This window comes from Acanthaster planci, linkage group LG08 (assembly GCF_054643075.1).
Source record: "Acanthaster planci isolate LZ-2023a linkage group LG08, COTS_SCS, whole genome shotgun sequence".
In the NCBI taxonomy this organism is placed as follows: Eukaryota; Metazoa; Echinodermata; class Asteroidea; order Valvatida; family Acanthasteridae; genus Acanthaster; species Acanthaster planci.
In genome coordinates, this window is record NC_141784.1 from 17,069,456 (window position 1) to 17,086,174 (window position 16,719).

At 40.6% G+C, this 16,719-nt stretch overlaps 1 protein-coding gene across 2 annotated transcripts; it reads left to right on the forward strand.

The window, feature by feature from the left end:
- Positions 1-1,446: 1,446 nt before the first annotated feature.
- On the forward strand, positions 1,447-16,640 carry abhd2 (abhydrolase domain containing 2, acylglycerol lipase). Of its 2 annotated transcripts, none has more exons than XM_022250462.2 (8): positions 1,447-1,727; positions 4,599-4,824; positions 5,504-5,679; positions 6,201-6,368; positions 7,978-8,161; positions 9,566-9,784; positions 10,948-11,017; positions 11,295-16,640. In XM_022250462.2, the coding sequence occupies exons 2-8, from the start codon at positions 4,667-4,669 to the stop codon at positions 11,541-11,543; spliced, it is 1,224 nt and encodes a 407-aa protein (XP_022106154.2). In that variant the 5' UTR covers positions 1,447-1,727; positions 4,599-4,666; the 3' UTR covers positions 11,544-16,640. The 2 variants fall into 2 exon arrangements, with proteins under 2 accessions (XP_022106154.2, XP_086996174.1); XM_087140048.1 differs by having other exon boundaries at positions 4,604-4,824.
- Positions 16,641-16,719: the final 79 nt, after the last annotated feature.

Here is a 16,719-nt window from a genome sequence, read left to right on the forward strand (position 1 = left end):
TGCCATTGCAACTATTGTTGCCACTGTCATTTGGTTAACAATAGTAGCAAGCCTTCGCACAACCTTTTTGGCATGGTAAGATGGCAGGCGGTGGAATCAGTGACTTGTGTGGGCTAATTAAATTAAGGGCATTGCGATTCAAGATTTTTGTATATGATGTCTGTGATTCATACTCTGGCTTGCAGCTTCTTTACGTATCATTTCAAAATTCCTATTGGTTGACTATAGGACAGGGCCCTCCGACTGATAAATATATAATAACAGTGACTTGTGTTGAGTGAATAATGGAGGGGGTGTTGCTCCACTGAAACCACATAGCCATGGGAGTAATGCAATGTAGAGGCATTTATCGGTTAGTATTGGCCACTTGAGAACACTTCACCTGATAGCCAACCCATAATAAATGTAGCGGTCAGACCGTTCCGTCCAAAACCTACGTGATAAGAATTTTGAAATGGTGCCTTATCTGCAATTGGTCTAGTCTAAGATGATCTTGTTCCTGAATTGGTCCAGTGGACCTGTACTATAAGCACTAGCTCTGCATACAGCGATGTGGTGTATCTTTTTTACATCTAGGTTTGTATGTTTCAACACTAAATGCCTGAAATGTGAACCTTGGATTTTTACTACTCAGACATATCATATGTCTGCAATTGTGGGATGTGTTTTAGATTTGATATGTCAGAAATGCAAGAGATTTAACATTCCAAGCATTTAATAGTTGAAATTGAAATCTAGTGTCTGAATAAAACTGTTGTTGACTTTTCAGACATTTCGTCCTTCACTAAAAGCATTTCACTAACATTGCTTGGTGATTGATTAATAAAGGTCATCTTGTAATGCAGTCATCTACGCTGGTTTTGACCGTTATGTCCATTAAATAGTGATACAGTAGCAGCTTATGTGATTGAATCCATGAGAGTTTGCCCCTCATGTGGCTTGGCTTTGTTGTGTTTGTTGCTAAAGGAGTCTCAGATCAGCTTTAACTGTGTGGCTTATTATGTGGAAAAAATATTGTGAAGAGTGAATTTCAAAAAAGTTGATGAATGCTCTCCACAGACTTAATTGTGTTTGGAAGCAACCTATTAAAAAAGTTAGATCTTGGTTGGAAATAAAAAGTAATACCAATAAACTTGAATTAGAATCTATTAATATATCCTGTTTTATTGGTACATGTAACAGGTGTGATCTCTTCAGTTTACTGTCATTTCCCATTTAATGCAATTGGTAGTCAGGCTCCATCAACAGACTTTTGATCCCCCTTGGATCTCAAATAAAATTTTGATGTTCTAATCACTGAAAAAGAAGTACGTCACTACGTGTGTGGTATTTGGCTACTCAGAACTGTCCAGAGCCTGTCATCGCTGGTTGGCCTTTCGGTAATGATTGAGGTCGCACTTCATTGTATATGTGTGCATGAACATTAACGAGGCCGGTGTAAATTAACCGATACACCGTTTGATCATCACGCGCTATATGCATGCGAAACATGTACATGTACTTCAAGTCTTCACGGAGGCCTACATGTGCACTGCAGTTGGTCGTGCCGTCATGAAAGTTTTACATGGACATCCGGAGTTCATCATTTTTCTTGATATGCAGTAGATACATGGATATGATTTTCTTTTACCAGCTGTCTTTTACAGGGAGTAACGAACTCAAAAGTGTTCCATCATCTTGATCGTCATCACCACCATCACCATCTTGCACTGAAGTGCAAAGAAAAGGTAGGCAGATAGGCCAATGGCACTTGATCATGTTGATACATACATGTACATGTACGACATGGGTGGACACCCCGGTATTTTGTCATTTTGATCTTACAAAACTGAGGTAACACTCTCTTTATGACCCTATTTTTCGGAAATTTTAAATTGTAAATTATAAGAAAATGTGACGGCCTAGGGCCTAATTCAGTACAGAATGCAGGGCCACACGAGAACCACATTTTTGTAGACTAGATGATACATAGCTGCGCGGTAGGGTCAGACAGTGGATTCCAATTCTGGAATGTGAGATCATCTAGTGACCATAGAATGCAGAGCCGGCATGCGCGAATATGGGGCGGTGTGGACACCCAGGAGCTTTGCAAAATGGTAGGTAGCAACTGATGAAAACAAGTGCAATGCGCATGTACGCGCTGATCAAAGAATGATTGTGTAATCTTATTCTCTGACTGGCTGGTCCACACATACGTCGTGTATTTGTTTCCATCAAATACTACCCACCATTTTGGGAGAGTCCTGGATGTCCGTGCCACCCCATCCTCCTAGAGTCCTACAATCAGAAATGATGCCGAAAGAGTTGCTTTTGAGAATGAAGCAATGTAGAATGAATGGCAAAAATGCTAAGTCCAAACTGAGTTCCTGGTTGGCAGCTATGTGGCTACAAAGTCGAGAGAAGGAGAATTTGGCCTGAGAGGGTACTATACAGTGTATTTCTGGATGCCTGGATGTGAAGATACCTGGATATGAAGATGCCTGGATGTAAGCAGGTATCTGGATGTGCGGTTGCCTGGAGCAACACCCTCCCACTTTTGATAATTTGCAATATGGTCCGTCCACTTTTCATCGCTCTCTGTGTAGGACTAATTACACGTATATGTAGGTATTATATATTATGCCTCCCCCACATAAATTGATATGTTATCAAATATTTTACAGAAGGCCTTTTTATGAGTAGAGTTTATAATGAAGTAACTGAATGAAAAAACATTACAAATTTGAATATTTTTGCACGTTATTTTTCCTATCGAAGGGTTCTGGAAGTGTGCCATCAGGGGCCAACTTTCAAGCTCTTTTCTGTAGTTGCACTGTCATGGGTTAAAACACTCACAGTTTCCCCTCATAATTTCCCTCAAAACCCTGCCCTTTTTAGACAATATCAACCTTATGGTTATTGAGCATGATGTCACAGTCATCTACTAAGGTGAATCCCAAAGTTAAAATGTAGCTCTCCCTTCTGTTATAGAGAATGGGTTTCCAAATTTACAATACCCAGAACTGGGGTTCGGCAGGATCCCTTGTGGGAGCAGGGCAGATGTTGGACCTCACAGTTTAGGGGTAGGCCTATATTTGTGCAAGTAAAAAAACATATTGTAGTCTACATGAAGTTGTTTGGGGATTAGAGGCCACTCAAAATTTTCAGTGTTTTTAATTTTAATTTTTTTTTCTAATAGTGGCTGGATGGGTCAAGGTAAGTTTTTGAAAATCGAAATTCACTTTTCATTAACAAATGGAAAGAATTTAGGTTTTTGACTAACATGAACTACGTGTACGCACACCGCGCCAGCGTTCCATAGCTGCAGTCTTTTTCATTTCATTCCCAGTTACAGATAGAAAGACTTGTGTTCATGTATCATATAGAGTGTGTAACTCCATGGGTGAAGGTGGTTTTTCATTGGACTTGTTGGCTGCATCGAAATCTGTCCAGAGCTAGGTTTCGAATACATGGAAAAGCACAATTGACCCTGCCGTAGCTATGGAAGCTCTTATTTTGAGCGTTATCCGTTAAACCAATGCACAGGCTGGGTGGGTGCACCCGCACTGTGTATATATATATGGCATAATCTGATGGCAAACACACATGTAGGTGTCATTTAAAATTGTATGATTTTTTTCATAAGTACACAATGTATTTGTATAAAGGTGCAGGGAATCAAATATAAAAATGGCTGTCATTAGTGGTACTGTGCAAACCCTGCTGTCTTTCATGCAAACATGAAGCAACTTGTATCATATCAGGCAAGTTGTGTGGTGGAGTCATGTACAAAAACATGAGGAGTGGGAAAAGCAGTGCACGGTAAACTGGTTCCTACTGCTAGAAATAGCGAGAACGACATGGAATGGCCGAATGACCCCTGTGACAAAATGAGATATTCCTAACTTCGACAACCCGAAAAAAGAAACGATCAAAAACTCCAGAAGTATTTTCACCAATTAGTTGACAAAATTAGACAGCTCGTCATGTACATGTGTTTTATCGAGGTCTCATCAGTGTACGAATTTTCAGGGGTTACTGAGGCCCAATTTTCTGTTGGACCGCCACGGGGCTCCCAGAGCGATGGCCAGTCCAATAAGGTAGTCCACTTCAGCTGATGCGCGCGCCACTGCGCAATACGGTAAAAATCACACGTCAGCATTTTAAATCAGTTTCAACTGGGATGTGATATTTGGACATGAAAGTGCTGTAAACGAGAGCACTGTGACAAAAATAAATGTACATGTACATCAGCTGCAAATCACTATCTGGTCCTTTTTGTTCCCACAATTTCTTTTTGGCCATTATGCCAAACCTCCCAAGCGGTATAAATGCATTAAGGTCTGTGGGTCTCCGCACTCCACATTTTCAAGCTTGAGAATGTGTGCCATCGCTTGATTGCGTTGGACTTTTGGCCAGTGCGTGTTGATCCTGCCACCATCATGAATCAGTTGACCAAATTCTCTATTTAATTATCAGGGAAGATCATTTTGAAAAAGAGACATAAAGATTTCATACAAGGCTGGTGGCATAATCAAGCAATCGTTCACTCCTGTTGAGCGCTCCAGACATTTATTTTTTTCCTTTTGGGAATGCAGCTTTCTTCTCTTTTCTCAAAGTTCAGAGCACGATTGCGCCAATTGAAAGTTTTCCAAGTTTTGCCCTCCGCGTCCCTTGACGTCAGGAAATGGAGGCGTGGGTCATCGTTTCAGTAGCAGCGCTTGTCTACGTCATCGCTGTGAAGTTTCTTGGCCTGACCGAGAAAACAGAACCACCGAGCCTCCTCCATGCAAACTCCAAATTTGTGCATCGTATTCTTCAAGCTTGCCCAATATTAACAGAGCCGTGAGTACAGTGACTGGAAACCCTTCAATCATGAAGAGAGCTATGCCCTGTGGCCCCAACTTTTCTCTGAATAGCCTCTTTCAATAAAGCACTACTTCTTCAAGAGAGTGGGCTAAAATAAAGAAAAGCCAGATAGTTTTCGCACATAAAGTTGCAGAAAAATTGTGTTTTAGACAAAAGAATTGCAGCTACACTTTAAACAATAGTGAACCACAATTCATGTACTCCTTGGGATTGTGTGTGAATCATCGCCACTCAGGTGTATAATGATGTGCGGCTTGATACAAACACGGAAACACCCAACAGCTGTTTCATTTAACTGCATTCACTTACAAACACTCAGGTTCTTCATGTTTGTCCACTTGCTTGTCCAGTACTGAAGAAGCGGCATTGAAATCTACATTTTTTTTTGCTGTCTAATTCCCAGACCAACAGATCCCGACTGCGTTTATCATGCAATCAGTGATTGGGAGTGAATCGGTGCAGTAACCGAATAGCAGCAATAAGTGAGACAACAAGGCGCTTGCATTGGGCACGCACTTTGTTTTCTGTGAAGCTTAAACTCAAAGTGAGGATCAGAAAGGCAAAGAAATGACTTCCCAGCCTCTACCCCTGACAGAACCTTGGTAGTTGACCTTTGACCTTGTCACAACCACGGCTTCTTTCAATCTTTCCACAGGTACGTGCCTACATTCTTGTGGGGTAGGTCCGGTCACCTACAGACAACAATCTATGCAAAGATTGGCAGGTTCAGCGCACCATGGCCAACTGGAGAGCGTTGTACCCACGTCATGCCAGATGGTGCCACGTTTACGTTTGATATATTTGAGCCAACAGCAAGCCACTCAACTGGAGGTAATTAAAAATTTCACTTTTTGACAGGTGTTCTCTCTTAAAATGTGGGTTTTAGATTTTGTATAAAAAGCAACTTCTCGATGAACTAATTTTGAAAATTTTTAAAATGTGACATACAGTGTTTTTGCTGTTGGAGAAAACTTTTAATCGAGCACTTTTTGGAAGAACGTCATTTGTTTTAAGCAATGTAATGTGCAGGTTGAATCTCAAATTCTCAAATGAAACTTTGTTTTTTTCTAAGCTTCTAAGCTTTCTAAGCTGAAAGACTATCTAGTCTTTCAAAAATGTGTAATTTCTTATTATACGAAGATAATGAATATATTTTGTGTAGCTTTGTGTAGAAAGTCATCTTCTCAGTGCAGCGACAAAGAGTAGTTGCCCTGGTGGTTATTGTAAAGATTGCAACCTATGACCCTAAACAGTTGCCTGACGTGACCTTTTTCTATCTGCATCAAATTGAGTGGTCAGTGTTTCTGAGCTTTGCTGACTGCTGTATTACTCATTGCTGTCTTTGTGTGTAGGTGACTTCACCATGTGCGTAGTACCAGGGATAGCCAATAATAGCGAGAAGGCATACGTCAGAACCTTCATCGCTTTTGCCCAATCACAAGGGTTCCGTTTAGCTGTCCTTAACCACCTTGGTTCCCTACCGACAGTGCCTCTTACATCTCCAAGAATTTTCACTTATGGTAAGAAAGGAGTAAAATTTGGCTCACTACAAAATGAGCTGAAAGTTGGAATTTTCAAAAACTGAGATATTGGTATTTTTTAATTTAGCAGAAAAAGAGCTCTCCAATGGCATGTACATGGAACACTTAGGGTAGAAGTATAAGGTGACAATGTGGCATTATTCTGGCAGCTTTGAGTCTTTGTTCCCGACATTGTTTCAACATTTCAAACCAGGCACGAATAATACTATCTTCAAAATTGCTGAGAAAATGACATTTTTAAATATGTGATTGTGCAAAATATGAATTAAATAGGAGACGGGTTACTCTTTCCAAATATTACAAAACCCCAAAATTGACCTCTACTTCAATATGACTTTGAACCCTCCAAATTGGAAAGAGGGGGATGGGACCTTACTCTCATTTTGTCGTGACAGGTCACAAATGAATCCTCCTTGTCAGACTTAGTCAGGTGCTTGATTGTAAAGGGTCAGATTCCAGAAGCTTTCCTGAAAAAACTGATGGAACGAGGGGACTCTGCTCAATCTGGGCAAGATTCCCATTCGTGGTTACACATCTACTTTTGGCCAGTGGAGCTGTCTTTTTAACAACCAGCAGAGAAAGTGTGCTGCCTTTAGCAGAAAACTTCTGCAAACCTTAACCACTTGCTGCTGGGGAACCCCGTTTCGAGCACCTGTTTATACACAGAGCTGGGGTGCCTAAAATGGGACAAGAGAGCTGGTCTTTGTAACAAAAGACTGTACTCTGAACAAAAGACCTGCTTGCTGGAAATTGCCATCATTTTTTGGCTTGCATTAATCCATCACTGTTTTTAAACATTATACCACTGTTTTTGGGCATGGCGTGCCAATGGATTAGCACCGCAGACAAAAGTGCTTCAGGGCCCCATTGATGAGCGACACAGGCTCACTAATCCAGCTGTATTTGAAAAGACACCACTGGCATTCCCTGGGGACAAAGGAAATTATGCAACACCTCACAATTCTGGGCTCTCTTTACTGGGCAGCAGGCCTGGCTGAAATATTCAGGAGTCAATGAAGGTTGCCTGTCAGCTTAGAGTAGCCTCCAAACAGTCATTCGTGTGGGTGTAACGTCCATAAAATGAAATGTAATTTTTTGAAAAATTTTGAAAAGTGAAAATCCCCCGTATGTGTGCAGCGCATCTTTAAAAGCACCCGGCAGCATGTGGTTAAGCATCTTAAGTGTACCTGCATTTATGATGATGTGAGTATACTATGTACATTTAATTGCTGTGCTTGAAAAACAGTTCATTTAGCGAGGGCAAACTTCATGAAACTCGAGAATTGTGTTGGCCAGATATGAGACTCTTTCGCAGTGTTCAAAGGTCTAGCTTAATGCATATTTTTGCTGTCACTCAATACAATTTTTACACACAAGTTGCTCCGGACTTCAGCCAAGGTTTGTACAATATTTTCCATTTGGTGACTGCCAGCTGAAGCCCTGCAATACCGTGGTATTGGGCTCAGATGTGAGGACAGTTCCGTTCTGCCAGGCTGGGCAGCAACATTGTTTGCTCATCAGCCCCATAATAGCCAGCTTATGTGGGAACACTTTGATGTTTGAACTGATATTTTTCCCCTGTGATCAGGTGACACCGATGAATACAGCGTGCTTGTGGATCATGTCAGGGAGAGATTCCCCAGCAGTCATTTAATCAGCATTGGGTTTAGTATGGGAGCTAACATTATCGTCAAGTATCTTGGCGAGAGACCCAAACGGCAGGATTGGTTCCTGTGTGGGCTGTCTATCTGTCAAGGCTATGACATCACAAAGTAAGAGTGAAAACAGATCATTAAATAATATCATATTCCAGAAGAATGGTATTTAACCACTACCAGCCGGGGACTCCGGGATCGGAGCCGTATGGTTTATATGTGTGGCCGGGGTCTCCGAACTCGGACAAAGGAAACAGGGCCCTGTAACAAAAGACCGTACTCCGAACAAAAGACCAGGCTGCTGGGCATGACCAGCATTTTTCACTCTCAAAAGTGGTGATAATCCAGCATTATTTTGAAACCGTATACCAGGGTTTGGGGTATTTAGAGCAAGCGGATTACCAGCGGGGACAAAAGCTCTCCACCACCGCAGCGATGAGCCACACAGCACCGCTGCATGCTAATCTGGCCCCTATTGAAAAGAGGTCAGCAGTGCACTGAGCCAGGTTCGTGAACAAAAGACAGCTGTATAACACCGCACAATCTGGGTTCTGTTTACAAGGCTGCAGGCCTGGCTGAAATATTCGGGTGTCAATGAAGGTCACCTGTCAACTTAGAGCAGTGCCTGAAGATTACTCCGTGCGGCTATAAATGACTGTTAAATGGAATGATGAATTGTTGAAGGATTTTGAAAACGGAAAAAATGATAGTCATGCCGGCCCAGCATCCTCAACGTTGAAAAATGCCCCGGTCCGAATTGGTTAACATATCGCTCCAAGGAAATTGGCAGGTTAGGTTGAAAGGTTAGTTTGTAATCTCTGCCTTATCAATACTGGAAAGGCAGGGAATTCTAGGTATTTTACTGCCATAATCAATGCCCCTGCATTGTTAAGTTGTTCTGAACTGTGCATAAAAAAAGAGATATTTCACATGGTGCTACTGCAAGCCTGCTACTTAACTGGCTACCCTCACTATGAAAAACTTCAAATCTTATCTGCACTTGGATTGGTCGTGCCTACACAGAAGTGTTGGAAGTTAAGGGGTGTGTGTTATCTATGGAAAGTGTTGGAAGTTAAGGGGTGTGTGTTATCTATGGAAAGTGTTGGAAGTTAAGGGGTGTGTGTTATCTATGGAAAGTGTTTCTGTAAATCTTTGGCTGGCTCTTGAGGTACAGTGTGTTTGCATTCATTGCAGAATCATAAAAAGGAAAGGGTCTGCCGTGTCTAAAGGAAGTACACATGGTGTCTTAGTTATTATTTATGTGTTAAAAAGCAAACAAATTAATCCCCTCAAGCATTCTACACAAATGTATCGATGTTGTGAAGGGATTTGATAATCCAAATCATTTAAAGCTTAAAACAAGTGAAAAAAATACACAAATTAGGTGAAAAACAAAACGATCTTGGTAATTTTCAACATAATGATTATAGGTCTACTCAAAGGGAAACAAAATTTGAAATGAGCGTGTTATTGCATTTCCCTTAATCATATTAGAAGGGATTTCTGGCCGTTTGATTTCAGGGCAACCTATGTACTACACGAATGGGAAAACTGCCGTCGTCTGTACAACTTCATGATGGCGCAGAACATGCTGTCCGAAATACGGCGCAACAGCGGCATGTTGTTTGGCGAGCAGGCCAAGGCCTACTGGCGCGACCGTGAGTCAGACCCGATCGCCTATAACATTGACCAGATCATGAACTCCACTAGCCTGGTTCACTTAGATGAACATTTGACACAGTAAGTTATTTAATGTAGAACTACAAGCATGACTTACATGTACATGTGTTGGTACTTGGCACTGGTTCCCCGTATAGGTAGCTACTGGAGTACAGCATGCTTGCCAACTGTCCAGATGTTTGTAAGGAAAATTAAAATCTGAAAAATGTTTCACTCACTGCACACTGTCTGGGGAAGTTTGCTCGTCCCTGATAAACATGAAGATCTCCAGATATTCCCAGCAAGATAAGGGACAGAGGGGTAATCCCCCTATACATACTCTAGACTATTGTTACCTAACACACCCCCTAGATGTCTGAAAAGAATTCCTGAGATTCCGATTGAACAATGACCAACACAAGGTGGGGGGTGCTCTCCATCCCATATCTTGCTTCAAATGTCCGCAGAGCATGGTGATCTTGGAGAATGATGAACAATAGTGAACTGCAATTCATGTACTCCTTTGGATTTTGTGTGAAATCATTGCCACACAGGTGCACAGTGATGTGCAACTGGATACAAAAACCCAACAGCTGTTCCATTAACCCTAACCCTCCTAAATCCTCCAAAATCCTTCTCTGCAAAGTGGAGGAATTTGGAGGAAGCCAAGTGTGAAGGTCATGGATTAGACCTTATGTTGTTTGTGCTTAGTCAAGCACAAATTCAGCCTGATATTTCTTTTGAATCAACTGCACAGCTCAAGAGTGCCATTCGCACTGCCTCAATATAATGACAAGAATTGCCGGATTTGGAGGAGTCGGGCAGTTAGGCACACCTCCAAATGAAATTTTGGAGGATTTGGGCAGAATACAATTTTTTCATGTTGAAAATTTGAGGATTTCGGAGGATTCAGGATGGTTCCTGGTAAAAGGGCCCGGGGGTTAGGGTTAATTCATTCACTGCATATTGGCAGAGCTTTATTATGCTTATCTGTTTGCCTTTTTGTGGCGCATATGTTTGCATATGTACATGTACTTGGACGTGTGTTCCCTTTGGCATTTATACTTTTAAAAAGTAAAACTTCTGAGTTTTGAAATACTTGACTAGAAACTGGAAACAAAATGCCTGAACATTTGCAAAGCAAGCTACAAGATAAAGTCCCCACTAACAAAACCACAGCAGCGAAAACATAGAAATATTTTTATTTACCTATTAAAAAGGATTTGGGATACTTTCCTCCACAGCAAAATGGTGCGCAGCAACAGCTGTGAAGATTTCTACAAGGAATGCAGCAGTTCTGTTCATATTGACAAGGTGGGCTTTTTTCATTCTCTTGCTACAAGTTAAGAACTGCCTGCCCTGCCGCAGGAAACATTTTGAAAAGTGATGCCCCGTGGGGCTCATTGCGGGCCATATTTCCACTGCACCCAGTATCTTGAAAGAAATTGTGAAGTCTTGTTCATCAGTGTTCCAGATTTATATAAAAAAGGATTCGTAAATTTGGAACCCATGAAAACTGCTTGCCCAAACTTGTTTTGGGCTGTCTTCAGACAGGTGGGCGGGTGACTAGCATTCATTTGTCTTTCCACAGGTTCACATTCCTTTGTTGCTCCTGAACGCAGCGGATGACCATCTTATCCCAGTCAGGCATAACGACACACCGGTACGCTATGCCCAACGAGCACCTAACGCCATCTACTGTCTGACCAAACACGGCGGTCACCTGGGGTTCTTTGAAGGGGGGTTCTTGGTACCCAACACTGTGTCTTGGATGGATAAGGCTGTCGTTGGCTACACAAATGCTATCATTGAACTGAAAGAGGTCTGTTTGGAAACATAACAGTTTGTGTAAAGTCTTGAAAAATGCCCTAGACAGGATGGACTACCTCACAAGCCAAGTAATTTATGTAAATCTCTCTCATGAGACGCCCTCTTTGTAAGAAAATCACAACCGCGTATTCAACACAATCAGGTGTGCATTGGCACAGTGTGCAAATGTTTTATACATGTACGCATGTTGATCCAAATAGCCGATGTGCATTATGAAAATTTAAAATTCCAAACTACAGATGCGCGTGGCAATTTGTAGGAAGTGACGTCTTTAGAGAGAGACCTATTACAAGTCTGACCATAAAGGAATTAATGATGGCAAACGTGCGTCTTGGCCTGCAGGTATTATTTGATTGCGCATGTAATTGTATCCATTATTGGGTTGTCTTTTGAAATCAAAACCAATCCATGAATATAGAGGCTTCCTTTCAGATGGTGAAAGAGAATTGCTAGAACTTCTTGATTAAAAAATCTCAAACATTACCAGCAAGAAATAGGTACAAACACAGAGAAACGTATTTGAAATGGACGACATGAATCGTAAAGATGGCGTGGTGAAAAACATTCATCAAGACGAACGGTTTGCTTCTTTATTGATGATTAAACCTTTGCATAAGAAAATTGGCTGTCCAACATTAATCAAAGGTATAATCAAAAGGAAACAGTCAATCTGTTGCAGAAATTACCCAAAATTTGCAGGCCTAACTCTTCCATAGTTCATGAGAATAGCTTGTGATAGAATGGAAAATTAGACTCATGAGAACTTGACTTCAGCTGTGTGAGAAAGTGATATACCTGTCATCTTCACTTGAATTAGGTTCAGAAGGGAAAGAATGAAATAACTGGATCTACATTTTGAAAGTTTTGTCTTTCATGAAATATTTTTGGTTTATCAAACCCTTTTGATTGTTCTACACTCACTATGTAAAAAATGAATCTTTACATTTTAACTACTGTAGAAGTGTTTTAAAATGTGAAATTTATTTATTGCATGCATGCAGCATGTAAACATGTCATTCAGGGAATTCACAATACTGGTGTGGCAAATAGATTTTTTTTTATCAAGAGTGCCACCTTTTGGATTCCATACTCTTGTTCCATCCATCCATTATTTTATTATGTGCAGTATAATGCAAATACACATACAATTTACATTATCAGATGTCTTGCAGTTTGAAAACTACCGTTATCTACAGAAATTGTTAATTTTAAGCACTCAGGTTAATAAAATTCTGTGAACGGTGTCCAGGCGTTGCTGTCTGGCAGTGTCTACAGATGGGTGTCAGCATTTTTCACAGCACAGATAAAGCAGCCTTTACAGTGCACTTGAATTTTTCTGCAATGTGAAATGCTGACATGGCATCATTTTAAAAGATAGTCCTATGCTTTGTTAAATACATGTAATTTATAAATTATAAAGTGCAGTCAATGTACTTTTGTACACACTGCAAGAAAGTCCAAGTTTTAATAAGATCTATTACATGTATGCGTAAAACATTGAAAAAAATGGAAGCTTTTGGTTTGATTTAACTACCTGTAACTAGACTGGTTTAAAGGACAGGGTTTAGTGCACAGCTGTGTTGACAGTCAATTTAGAGGGGTAGTGCGTTAGACGTTACACAGGGTGCTTCAAATACTGTACCCTGGTTGTACCTTGTTTCTGGGTGTCTCTTTACACCGCTGTGCAGTCACAACAAACCACGTTGCAGAAGAGTGATTTCTGTACGTTTCTTAATATGAGAAGTGAACTTTTAGTTCAAAGTAAATTTAGTTTTGAGGAATTTACTGGTACCTGGCAGCTCTACTGGTAAATTGCTCCGAAGAAATTATCTGTAAACTTTCCAATTGTAGCTAACGTAATACCTTTTATTCCCTTGAAGTTAACGGTGCCGCCTCCACATGTACTCATTTCCCTACCTCATAAATTCTCAACAAAACTCTTCTCCCTGTGTAGTCCTGCACCAGCAAAGAAGAGACAGCTTGGTGGGAAGATTTTTAACTGGGCTCATGCATGGTCTAGGTGTACACCCATCGACAGTACATTCAAACAGTCATGGGCCAGTTGAGTATTCCTGCCCCAAATGAAGTGCATCATTCGGGAACAGTAATATGCATGCGTGTGGTTAGCCTAAATCAGCAGGTCCGTGTGCCAACTCAAACCATTGTTGTAGGTCTCGAGACCCGTCTCGAGCCCTACAACACTGGTGTTTTTTCCTGGTCTCGGTCTTGGACTTCCAGGTCTCGACTATAACACTGACTCATACACACTGAACATGTTTGTGGTAGCGTGACATCAGGCACCTTGCATGAGATGACCTTGCTTATTTGAAAAAGTGAACTTGCTCACTGTTAGGTGATGTGCTCATGGCACCGGTAGATACAATCATTGTATTTGTTGAATATACATTTATTGATGTTGCGAGCACTTTAGATCATGATGCTGAATCAAGAATGGGCATGTAATCCATCAGTCAATGACTTCTAACATAAACATTGCTTTTTGCTGATCTATATGCGCTGGGCTTTCCAAAAAAAGAGAAAAGAACTCGCTGAGATGTGAGTTGGACCAAAGACTGCTCAAGACTCAACCTGACTAAGTATCGATCACGTAGTACTCCCCCAGAAATTTCATCAAAAAGTCAGAAAGCTGTTTTTTTTGAAAGTACGTATATGTGTGTGTGAGATCATCATGAAGGTTTCTTTGACGTGTAAGGCACAGCTGTAATACCTGTTTTTAATGAAGCTATAGTTTATAACTTTATATCCTAAGCATGCTACCTGACCGCATCGACAAATGCACAAGGGTGTAGGTTTGAGCCACCTACAAGAGAGGGGGGCCAATGATGAAGTCAGTGAGGTTACATGTGAGCAATAATTATTGATGGTGTTTGATACAACTATCTAGAAGGGATGATTGTTTGGCCCATAGTCCCTGGTCAAGAAGTGTCCATGTACATGTGCATGTATATTCAAATCGAGGGTCATTGATTGAGACAAGTGGGTCCATAGGTGGGTCACAGTCTCAATCCTTTAAGAGCCAATCAAAAAGGAGCAGAATAGAAGGTCCATGATAGCTGGTATTTTTACACATTAGTGAATGTGCACTAACCTTACAGACCTAGTGTGGACTTGTTAACAAAAGATATCCATGCGATGCAGGAATGGAAGACGTTCTGTGGACTTACACATGTCCACGGGACGTTTCCCCATCTCTGAAAAAGAAGTTCAGAGGCATTTTTGGGTTGGGCTCATCATCGTAAAAGGAAGAGGAATAGTCAAGGAAACCTTGTACAAAAAGCCAGCTGAAAATTGTGTTCCCAGTTCAAGAAAAGTATTTTCACTGAGTTTTCTTTAACTGCACGAAAAGAAAGGAATGTCCACACTAGGTATGTAAGGTAAGTGTTTGTGTGTGTGTATATTGGGGGATCTATAGTTTCCTCATCCCCAGGATCTGTGCCATTGTACAAAGGTGCATGCAGTCAAATAGTGTATATTTCTCCTGATGGCACTTTAATTAGAGCACTGTGTCTGAAATTTTCTTTTCCTTTTTTTGAGTGGTAATATGGTAATGAATCCCCATGTCTTTCCGAATTGTGCTCTCTTGGCTGGCATGAAACTTGTAAATTGTCTCAAATCAGGTTTCCGCTGCCTATAAACACGTTTGTTTCTTAGCATTTTATTTCATCAACATTGCAGCATTGTTAGTTCATTTTACCCCAACATTTCCTCACTTTCAGAACTCTAAACATTTTCCAGGCTTGGGACACCAAGGAGGTGTACATTTTTGTTCATATACCTGAAGTTGTGATGCCAGGACATTTTATTTGAGCAAATACATATACCTTATTGCCCTTGGCATGTATTTGCCATGAGTCATCTAAACGTGAACTGTGGAGAATCGGTGAAGTTTTGAAATTGAATTCTGTTGTCAGATGCTGGGATTATGATTTCAAAGTACTCCTGCTGCTCGCTATACAGTGTAGTTTGTGTCTTTCACTTTTGATACAGTATTTAGGATGAAAACAGGACTAGTAACATAAGTAATGTTCATGAGATTTAATGGGAAATTGAATATCATTGGTACATAAAAAAATTGGTTGAGATTAGTCATCTTTGCCACTGCTTGATTCAGAGTCATCATTTTTAGTTGTCTATTTAGCCAATGTACATGTACCTAAAACGTACAATTTTGGTGAGCATGTGTGATATACATGTAGCTAGACAGTTGAAAAATGTCTTTCTTGCAGGTACATTGTAAATGAACAACCCAAATCAATAGTGTAACATTTGGTGACACCCATTTTACACAGTCAGTTGGTTTTACACTTCGGTATAATTTTGCAGGTACAAATTTCCAAAGTCCAATTTATATAATGTGGCTGTATTTTTGTTTGTTGAATGATAGTATGCATTATATATAAGGTAGTTGGTAAGTTGGCTGTTAATGTTACTGGGCCTGCAGTTAACAGTGCACCTGCCCAAGATAGTCTTGCTAAAATTTTCTATGGATAAGTCTCTTTCCAAGTCAGAAGTGACAGCACATGGCACTATACCCAGCAAGAAATGAGACCGAGGGGTACCCCCCAACATGTCCAATCCCTATACACATTCCAAACTATTGATACTTAACACATCCCCCAAGATGTCTGAAAGGAATTCCCCAGATTCCTGCGAGACAATCACCAACACAAAGCAGGGGGGGGTTCTCTCCGTCTCAAACCTTGCTGCATATGCATGGCACTCCGTCAAACCATAATGTAACCAAGATCAAAGTAGCCTTTCAGAACAGTCATTTGCATTTGGTGTGATGTTATCAAGGCACTTGTGTTCCACCCAATGCAGACTTGAATTGAGACTAAAAGATCACTGTCAGGTACATAATCTCAATACCATACAGTACCTATAGGATTATTTAGTAACAATTGTTCACAACTGTTAATGTACACGACAGTAATAACAAAATTTACAAAATGGAGTATTTTTGTATAATTGTGGGTAAAGTGTGAATAAGGAGTAAATAACGATTATGGGTGCATTCAGCCACATTTATTTTATATACATCCTACTGAGGTATAAATTAAAAATCTGAATTTTATCATGCATAAAACTGTTGGTGTGATGAGTGTTGATATTTATCAGAAAAGAATGGGTTAGGATTTACTAATGGGTATGTCCCATTGGCTTTA

Coding starts and splice junctions, on each gene's coding strand:
- abhd2 (XM_022250462.2), top strand. CDS start 4,667: ATGGAGGCGTGGGTCATCGTTTCAGTAGCAGCGCTTGTCTACGTCATC. Junction 5,680..6,200: donor AGCAAGCCACTCAACTGGAG/GTAATTAAAAAT, acceptor CTTTGTGTGTAG/GTGACTTCACCATGTGCGTA. Junction 8,162..9,565: donor CAAGGCTATGACATCACAAA/GTAAGAGTGAAA, acceptor GTTTGATTTCAG/GGCAACCTATGTACTACACG.